Raw genomic sequence first — 9,857 nt, forward strand, 5'->3', positions numbered from 1 at the left:
CGGGCACCTGCACCTTATGGCGTGGTGAGTGGTCTACCGTGGCCACTGTCACAGGCACAGCCACCCCTGCCCCCACCCAGCAAAGCAAAAAGCTCGCACTTTGCTGTTTGCTAATTGGCCCAGGTTTGGGTTCACGGGCAGTGCCGTGCGGCACACCTGGCACAGCCCTCCCAGGCCCTGCGCCCACCTCAGTGCTCAGCCGGGGCTGGCGTCACTTGTGCCACATGAAGAGCCCTGGGCTCATCCCAGACCCTCAGCTTGGAAGCCCCAGCTGGGAAGCAACGCTCCACACCAAGCCTCAGCCCCAGCTTTGGTGAGACAAACTTCACCCACCTATGTATCCATGCTGCTCTCAGGGGCAAAGCCTTCCGGAAGGATTTCACAAACTCCCTGCCATCAAAAACCAAACCCCAAAAGTTTAGTTTTGTGAAAAGTCTAGTTTCACAAGATCTCACAAACAATGGATGGGTTGCTATGTGGCTGAACCCACAGTTTGTCTGGCCATTAACGGCTGCCTGGGGGGAAGTTGTCACCATCCTCACCACGTTGGAAGAATTCTTTGCAAGTAAAAAAAATGAGAAACATGAATTTTTGCTTCATAGAAGCTAAAGACGCCTTCACAAAATAAAGATTCTAGATAATACAGTCGCTCCTTTTTCAAACTGCTTTTTGGCTAAACAAGAACTGGAGCTTTGGGGCTGGTCCCAGTGGCTCACACCTGTCACCCCAGCACCCTGGGAGGCCTAGGCGGGGGGATCACTTGAGATCAGGAGTTTGGGACCAGCCTGAGCAAGAGCGAGACCCTGTCTCTACAAAAAAATAGAAAAATTATCCAAATGTGGTAGTGTGCACCTGTAGTCCCAGCTACTTGGGAGGCTGAGGCAGGAGGATCACTTGAGCCCAAGAGTTGGAGGCTACAGTGAACTATGATGATGCCATGGCACTCTAGCCTTGGTGACAGAGCGAGACTGTCTCAAAACAAAACAAAAACAAAACACCTGCAGCTTTGGTTTCCTTTCTCTTCCGACTTTTTTCTATGCTATGCTTTCTCCCCTGAAACTGAGAGCACCTGTGTTTACCGTCCCAAATCCTACTTTCCTCCCACAGTGTGTCAGAAACTCGTCCCCATCTTTATTTAATGACTGCACCACCTGATCAGCTGAATGCAGCCTGCACCGCGGTGACAGTGACGGGGGACCCTCCCCACTGACAAATTCTCACTTCAGCGGGGCCCCTCCCCAGGACAGCTTCCCCAGCAGAACACCGGCCTCAGCGATTGCTTCCCAGCATTAGGAATGAAAGCTTTCACAAACTCTCTCACTTTTATACGAGAATATGGTTTCTATGGTGCTTTTGGTTATTATAGCCTTAGAAAAAGGAACAAAAATTTTAAGCTTGAAACAGTCACTCCATCAACACGTTAAGAAAATAGGTTTAATGCAGGTGGTTCACCTCAGTAAGAATTTCACAGGCACCGGGACACAAAGCAGCGTGGAACGAGGGGCCGCGACTCCTGCACTGTGCGCTCGCGGTCCAGGCGGCACAGCCAGACCCCGCCACCCCACCCCGCAGACACGCGCCCACCTGCACCCTCAGCTCGGGATGCGGTGGTTCTGAGAAACAAGTTAATCAACAAAAAGCTTCTTTGAGGAAACAGCGTGATTTAGTGCAAACGATTCTCTGCAGCAAAAAGGGATCCACTCGGGTAAGCTCCTCGCCCACCCGTGCAGAGCCAGGCAGCTGCCCCACCGGGCCATCCGCTGACCTCGAGTTGGAAGATCAGCGAACACAAGCCGGCTACAAACTACACAGCATGATTTGCAGCCAAGTATTTTTTGCTTTCTCTACCTGATTTGGGTTTTTCTAAGTGTCTCCTCCAGTGGCACACACTGTCCTAACCACCCCCAGGCCACTGGTCTGCCTGGCAGGGCAGGGTCAAAGGGGCCACCACCCATGCTGAGGGCAGGGAGCAACAATTTGGGGCGAATCAAGTGTCGGCCTACATGTCCTGCTCCCCTGCAGCCTGTCTCTGCCTGCAGCGACTGCCAGCCCCCGACAGACAGGGTCAGAGCCAGGGGGCTGAGGAGCCCCTGGGTCCCAGGTGTGTCCTTCTTAAGGTCGAAGCCCACCCTGAATTCCGTCCCTGTGCCCATCCCTGGCCCACCAGCCCCTGCCACACGGTCGTTTTGGCTTTTTACATCCCAGAGGCCTTGACCGCCACCGAGAGCAGAGGGGCAGCCGTGCCCTTCACCGGCACTGGACGTGCGGCCGGGAGCCCAGCGCGTCTGCCCCTGTAACCATGGTGCTCACCCAGGGCCGCGCTGAGCCTCGGGGCCTCTGCCGTCGGATCCAGACACTCGAGACAAACGTCTCCATTCCGGGTGTTCTCTTGAACACAGGCCAACCCCTCCCCCAGAAGCCAGAAAGGAACGGAATTGCCTCCCTAGAAATTGAAGGGATTTACAGCATCCGCTAAGCGTTCTCAACAGCCCTGCCCAGGATGAACACAGGTCTGCCACCGTCTGCTCTGGAGCCGGCCCCCAAGCTAGGAACCTGCTGAGGTCCCCTCGCGACTGAGCCCCTCTGTGGCTCCCTGCTAAACTGCATCTAAGCAAACAAAGTGACTCAGGACCCACCTCAGGTGAGAGAGGAGGGTGGTCTTTGGGCTCTGCCAGGACTCAGGCAGCCCAGGGCAGAGGGAACAGCTTAGTGGCAGTGTGGTGTAGCAGCTAGTGAAGCCCCCGCGTTCCTGAGGCTGAGGCTGGGACCAGAGGTGCGGAGGAAGGGGGCTGTGTGGCCAGGAGGGTCCCCCTCCAGATTTGCTTCTGAGCAGCAGACCCCACCGTATCCGTGGGTCTCCCAAGCTGCTGGTGACGCCTGAAGTCACCACCAGACGTGGTCCCGTGGGGAGGACAGGGGTGGGGGGGCCACAGGGAGGCAGACAGGACAGACTGGCCACCCTCCAGTACAACCTGAAAAAGTGCAAGCAGCAGCCACCGGTAGGTGGCCACAGGGGACACGGCCCCAAACGTGCACACAGGGAGGGTCAGCGCAGAAAGCCAGCCCGAGGAAGGTGCCAGTGTCCCCATTACAGAAGAGTCTCAGCCCTTTTCCCCTGCGCGGGAGCTGGGGCAGCACCACTTCACTCCTGTGCTGCAGACGTCGCCTGGGGGCCTGGCAGGGCAGAGAGGAAAAGGGCCCTGACCACCCCACCCAGGACAGAACGGGGCGCAGGCCGGCTCGGGAAGTAGAGTGTTGGGGGAGGGCCACGGGGCGCCCTCACATGTCCACGAAGACCATGAAGCACCAGCCCAGGCCCCCGACCAGCAGCATGGTCACGTGGATGCCGTAGATGAGCAGCTCGTTCATCAGGCGGAAGTCCACGCGCCGGCGGCCCAGCAGCAGCAGCAGCACCGACAGCTTCAGCTGGAAGCGCAGCAGGACGCGCACGCCCAGGTACTGCAGGCAGAAGAGGGCGGCCAGCGCGCCCCAGAGGGCGGCCGTGAAGAGGCTGCAGCTGAAGTAGAGCAGGAAGCGGATGAAGCCGTACAGCCAGCGCGTCTTAACGTAGACGTCGAAGTTGTTGTATTTGGTGCGGGCCAGGTGGGAGGTGCGCACGGGCCCGCAGGCCGCGTGGAGGCAGGTGGTGTGCGGGCCGTGGAAAGAGCGCACCCGCCGGGGGATGGGCATGACCGGCATTGGTCCCGGCGGTGGCGCTAGCTTGTGGTGGCAGTGTCCAGGCGTGGGCAGCTTAGGGGTCATGGGCGCCTAGGCCTGGGAGCCCACAGCTGAGCCCTGTGGGTGGTGTCGGCCTGCAGAGAGAGGACAAAGGCTGGGTCAACCTGACCACTGGAGAAGGCGTCCCTCCCCAGGAAATCAGCCGGCATCAGTGGGCACAAACGCCAGCCCTGGGGTCACAGGAACAGAGTCCAGGACTGGGATCTGCGGAAACCCGGGGCTTGCGCTTTACAAACCCTCCCAAGGCTATTTCCAAGAGACACACAAACGGCGAAAACCCAAAGTGCCGCTTCTATCCACAGCAGTGGGGCGGGGGGCCTGCCTGGAGGGGTCCACGTCCAAGCCCACCCCGAAGAGCCCGAGAGACCTGGCTGACAGCTCTTTCCCACAGCCCTCAGCCACTGGCCGACCCTCTCTCCTTCCGCAGCCATCACGGCCCAGCCTCTGTGGCTGCTTTACCCAGGGATCATCAAAGCCCTTCAATGGCACCAGCAAGGAGCCACAAGAGGATCAGGATGGCAGACTGGGGTGCCCACAGGTGAACTCAGAAGGTGCCAGGTGGAACAGGTGACTTCCGCAACTTCACAAGCCAAGTGCCAGAGGGACCAGATGGAGGGGCGGAGGGCCCTGAACCCCAGCGCTGTCATTTTCCGGGAATGACCTTGGGCAGGCTACCGAGCCCCAAGACTGCCCCCTCCATCCAGCGGGGAGCCGTGCAGACCGTGCTGCGCAGGGGCGCCCAGGGGTGGCAAGCCCTACAGACCGGGCGGCAGCGGAGAGAGAACCGGCAAGAGGTCCCCTAGTTTCACCTACTAAGGCCATTTACAGCCGGCCCAGGTAACTCTGGGTGGGAATGAACTCAAAGTCCGGGACGCATATTAACACCACCGGCGCGGGAAAGTTGGTGACAGGACAGGGCCCCGCGCCTCCCGGCCCCGCCCGTTCCCGCCTGCGCGGACAGCGCGCGGCCCAGCGGCCTCCGCAGACTCGGCGGCGACAGACTCGCGGTCCGCCCCGGCCCTCCGCAGACCCGCGCCGGCTGGGCCTCCCAGCCGCCTGGAGCCCGCCCCGCCCCGCCGGGCGCCACTTCCGGGTCCCGCGCCCGCGTCGCCGTGGAGACGGCCCCGCCCGCCACTCACCCGCTGCCCTCTCCGCGGCGGCGCGGGCCGCCCGCACCGTGGAGCAGCCCGGCAGAGCCGGGCGCCGGGCCCGCGGGCTCTCCTGTCCGTCGGCGCTCCGGTCGCAGGGCGGCCGCATGGTGCCGAGGCCGCGGCAGGGCGCCGGCGGGGCGGCTGCGGACCCGGCCTCACGCGCCCCCGGCTGGGGCCGCCCGGGCCGGGAAGGGGCGCGCGGGCGCGGCTGCCGACGGCGTTTGGCCCAGCGTGGGCGCCGTACGCTGTCCCTCGGCGGCCACCGTAGGACGGGCCCCCCGCCCCCTCCGGCGCGCCCGGCACCGCGAGCGCCTCCCTCCTCCTCCGGGGGCTCTCGCCCAGCGTCCCGGAATCGGCGCTTCCCGAGGGCGTGCGTGCGCGCGCGCGTACGTGGGCTGCTAGCGGCCCGCAACGCCTCCGCCCCTTGTACGCCGGCGGCGTCGCTGCTGGCCCCCGCGCAGGCGCAGATAGTGGCCGTACGCGCTCTTCCCCGGGGTCTCCTCCGCGCACGCGCGGCAGGCAGTGTGCCGTGCCCAGGCGCGCCCCGTGGGCGGGGCCCGGGGCGGAGTCTTCTGTGTCTCCGGGGGTGGAGCCTCGAGCCTAGACCCGCACCTAGCCCCGCGCCCCGCCGCCTGCCACGCCGGCTGCCACGCCGGGTGCCCGCGAGCAGGGCCGCTGCGGCGGGAGCGCAGGGCGAGCCGCCTTCGGGGCGGGCGCCGGGCGCAGGCCTGGTTCCCTCGAGGCCACATGCGAAGGCTCTACTCGCCCCGCGCCCGGGACGGGGGGCGGGGAGGAGAAGGCGGCGGCGAAAATGGGCGCGACCTCCGACGTTAGCAGAGCTGGGACGGGCAGCGCGACAGGTGGGGGCAGTCCCCCGGCGTGGGGAGTCGGGGCGGGGCTCGCCGACCCCAGGCCTCGGTGCCGACAGGGCGGGGACGTGATGGGTTTGTCGGGGTGTCACCCGTGGGCCAAAGTACAGGGGACAGCCCCGGAGCAGGGCATGGCAGCAACTCCGATGGGTCCCAGGAAGCCTCCAGCGAAGGAAGGGTGGGGCTGGGCACTCACTGTCGAGGAACGCGCTCTGCGTATGATCCTGCCCGGTTCCTGTCCGCTGGCAAAGGCAACAGGTGGGGTTTCCAGCACGGAGTTTACTGGGGTGGCTGGTGGGTGGGAGAGGAAGGCGGGATCAGGCCGCCCTGCACCCGGGGCTTCAGAAAGTGGGTGGCCGTTCAGACTTGTCGGGAACTGGAACCAAGGGGCTGGACCCCCTGCCCACCAGGCCCAGTCATTGGATACAGGCTGCTCTGGACTCCGCACGCTGGCTGTTGGACCAGGGCTGGTGGGTGTGTGGCACTCCCAGCATCGTGGGGTGGGGGCTGGCACACCGGACGGCCTGGGTTGCATGGGTGATGAGACCACACCCCACCCACGGGACCAGAGCCGCCTCTGTCCTGGCCTGAGCTAGAATCCAAAGAAAATCTGGACGAGCAAAGTCCATCAGTAAGTGGTACAGCGCCAAGAGCCTTTTTCTTTTTTGGTGGCCAGCAGCAAGTCTCCCGAGAAAAACAAGTGTCCTTCCATCCTTGGTATTCAGCGTGAGTCACCTGTCCAGCTCCCAAGCTGTGAGATCCACATGTTTGAACATTGAGATAATAAAAGCATCTTGCTGGCTGGCTTCGTCTTTTGTCTGTCCTCAGAGCCACTAGAGCCACACCAACCCAAGAGGGCTCTTCCCTCCTGTGCAGCACCTGCTGAGGTGCCAGCACTTGGAGGTGGTACCCATGGCCAGGATGAGGGCGGCAGATAAGCCAGGTGGCCGCCTGTCACTCGGGGCTTCTTGCATGCTGGTGAGGGCTGTCTCGTGTCCCCGTGTCACGGCTTCACACCTGGTCCCCCCGGTGGCTGATGCCGTTGGAGGAGCAGAGCCAGCGACCCCCCTCACTGGGGGTTTCCGAGCCATCCCTGTGGGCCCCCAGCCTTGGCTTCAGCTCGAGTTTATGCCGCCTGCAGCCTGCCGTGTGCCGCGTAGGCACTCACTTGAGAATCAGGCACCCACCCGCACCGCTACTGTGGTCTGGGTACCAAGGGCACAGATAAACAGAGCAGAGTCCTCACTCGAGGTGCCTGCCACCTTGTGACAGGGACAAGCTGAGGGGCAAATGACAGGATAGGGTGGCAGGTGCTGCGCCATACGTGTGGGCTTCAGACAGGTTGAAGTCTCAGGACCGCTGGCCAGAGAATGCTCTCGGGTGGATCAGCATAACCCGAGGCCGAAAGCCGAGGAGATTATTTGGGGAGTGTGGCCGTCATGGGAAAGGTTCTGACCGTGGCTGTCACTGGCTGCTGGTTGCATCCAGGCCCTAGAATGTCATGCAGGTTTTGCGGGGCCTCAAACTTCTATAGTTTCCAAGACCATCCTTAAGAAAACAGTACAAAATTACAAATACAAAATTTGAGAGAGGCCCTGAGGCTCACACTGCTTCAGAGTCAGGTGAACCCCCTGCGCCAGGAAGACGGCCCCCCGCGCTGAGTCAGAAGCAGGTCACAAAATCAGGTACAGTGTGACCCATTGTCAGCACAAAGCTGTTCTTAGAGCGGTGGCTTCTGGGTGGGGTCCTGGGGACAGATGCGTGTTTGCAGAGGCCATTTGTGTGTGGTGGGATTACAGCTGATTCTCACTTGCTTTTTAATACGTGTCTGTATTGTCCAGTATTGTTTTCAATATGACAAAAAAGCTATTTTGGAAAAATAGAAAGAGGTGTAAGTCAGCTGGAGTGGATGGAAGAGAATCTCTCCAAGAAAGCTGTGACGCTCACTGGAGTCTTTAGGTCACGTGGTAGGACGGGACCTGTGGGTTCTGCTTCCTGAATTGCCTGCACGGTCCAGCCCTGGGGAGGCCCTTCTACCGCCCTGGCACCTTATCTACAGCTGACGGTCCCAAACCTTGGTCAGACGTCCCCACAGCCAGTCTCTGGTCGCCCCAGGCCCGACGGGAGCTCCAGCTGTGTGCGCGGCTTCCCAGGTGACCTGCAGCCTGCCACCCCACACCCCACTCTCCCAGCTGAGCCCCAGACAGCGTGGGGCAGAGAAGCCCCGTCTGGCCTTCCCCATCTCTGGGCACAACAAGATGGCTGCTGTTTTATGCCACCAAGTTTGGGGTGGTCCGTTATGTGCCCAAATGCCTTGAGTGGAGCAATGTGCAGTTTGACATCCTTAAAACCACCCAACACTCTGCACTGGTACCACCTGCTGCTCTGACACCCCGGGGCATGGTGCCTAGCTGTGGTACGGGGGCCACTTCTCCACTGGTCCCTGGCTACAGAGTCCCAGCCCATGTGGGTAGCAGTGTGCCCTGCCAAAGCACCACAGCATCCCCCCCTCTGCCCTGATTGCTCCTCTACCCCCGTGAACCTGGACAGGATGCTCTTTTCCTTGGGGACGGTCAGGTGGTGCCCAGAGGTGGCCACAGAAATGATAGATGGTATTTATGGAGGGCTGAGCAGAGGAGTGGCCCAGAGTGGGTCCTCCAGACCCAGCCTGCCCAGTTTGGCTCCTGGCTCCACCTCTTCCTAGCAACGGGCAAAGTCGCAGCCTCTTGGGACCTCGGTTTCCTCTTCTGTAAAGTGGGGACAATGACACAGACCTCGTGGGGTTGTTGTGGGACTGCTGGCCCAGGTGAATCCCATAGAATAGCGCTCAGCTACCGCTTGCCGTTGTGCAGCCAACCCCCGAGTGGCCCACAGCGACCCCTTCCTGCCCGGACAGGGTGGCTGGTGTGACTCCTGAGGCTGGGTCATAAAAGGCATGGCAGCCTCCATCTTCCTGTCTCGGACACGGGAGAAGCCGCCCGGTCGTGCGTGTGCTCAAGCAGCCCAAGAAGGCCCTGCCAGCGGCCAGCGCCAGCTCGGAAACGGCAGCTCCCGCCCGGCCCTCACCGGGCACATCCTTTCCACAGCCGCGTGAGACACCTCAAGCCAGACCCCTCCCCTTAGCCTCGCCTCAGTTCCCAGCCTACAGAACCAGGAGTGACACAAAGTGTTTTAGGGGTTGAATCGTGTTCCCTCAAAATCATACATTGAAGCTCTGAGCCCTGGGACCTCAGAATGTGACTGTGTTTGGAGACAGGGCCTTTAAAGAGGCCATTGGGGTGAAACAAGGTCACGAAGGTGGACCCTAGTGCCATCTGACAGGTGTCCTTGTAAGAAGAGATGAGGACACACACACAGAGGGACGACCGTGGGAGGACGCAGGGAGGAGCCATCTGCAAGCCGAGGGAGCAAAGAGCCCAGCCCACGCCTTGATCCCAGAATTCGGCCCCACGAGGGAGTAAGTTCCTGCTGTCTAAGCCGCCCAGCGTGTGGTGCTTGGTTATGGCGCCGTAGCAACGCTATGCAAGCCTTTGTCGTTGCTTTAAGCCATTGCATTTGGGGATAATCTGTTATGTGGGCACAGAGAGCGCAGGCAGCCTCCTGAGGGCGTCAGTCACATGACCTGGCAAAGAGGTAGTGCTACGGCCCCATTCCCAGGGGCTCAGGGCGCAGTCACTTGCTTGGGGTCACTTGGGTGGTCAGACGGGCGGCCAGGACTGGGGCCAGGGCTCAGCCTTGCTGGCCTGAACAAAAGCAACAGCTGTCCCCCCAGCTATCTCCACAGGAACATGGTGGGGGGGGGGCCCAGTTCCACTCACCAGCAAAGACCAGGCCCGGGAGAGGCGTGTGGCCCCAAGTCCTTCCTCCTGGCCTCCTCGCCGCCCCCTGTGCCAGCTCGCCCTGCCCAGGTCTCTCCTAGCCCGCTGCAGCGCCCCTGCCGGCAGGGCGTCCTTGTTGCTTTGCGTGCTGTCTTACCGTCCGTCCTGCCTCAGCTCTGTAGGGCAGTGGCCGCGTCTGTGCTCTGCCTTGTTCCTGCGCACGGCGCACAGTGACCCTGCGGCGCCCGCGGGCGTCGGGTGTTTGCTTGCTGGCTGGTTAA

At 61.8% G+C, this 9,857-nt stretch overlaps 1 protein-coding gene across 2 annotated transcripts; it reads right to left on the minus strand.

Annotated features, from left to right (window-relative positions):
* Nucleotides 1–1,420: 1,420 nt before the first annotated feature.
* On the minus strand, nucleotides 1,421–4,993 carry TMEM250 (transmembrane protein 250). Of its 2 annotated transcripts, none has more exons than XM_045562257.1 (2): nucleotides 4,878–4,993; nucleotides 1,421–3,812 (listed from the first exon to the last, which is right to left on the minus strand). In XM_045562257.1, exon 2 carries the CDS (start codon nucleotides 3,760–3,762, stop codon nucleotides 3,280–3,282), a length of 483 nt encoding a protein of 160 aa, XP_045418213.1. In that variant the 5' UTR covers nucleotides 3,763–3,812; nucleotides 4,878–4,993; the 3' UTR covers nucleotides 1,421–3,279. The 2 variants fall into 2 exon arrangements, with proteins under 2 accessions (XP_045418213.1, XP_045418214.1); XM_045562258.1 differs by lacking the exon at nucleotides 4,878–4,993 and adding an exon at nucleotides 4,552–4,762.
* Nucleotides 4,994–9,857: the final 4,864 nt, after the last annotated feature.

This window comes from Lemur catta, chromosome 10 (genome assembly GCF_020740605.2).
Source record: "Lemur catta isolate mLemCat1 chromosome 10, mLemCat1.pri, whole genome shotgun sequence".
In the NCBI taxonomy this organism is placed as follows: domain Eukaryota; kingdom Metazoa; phylum Chordata; class Mammalia; order Primates; family Lemuridae; genus Lemur; species Lemur catta.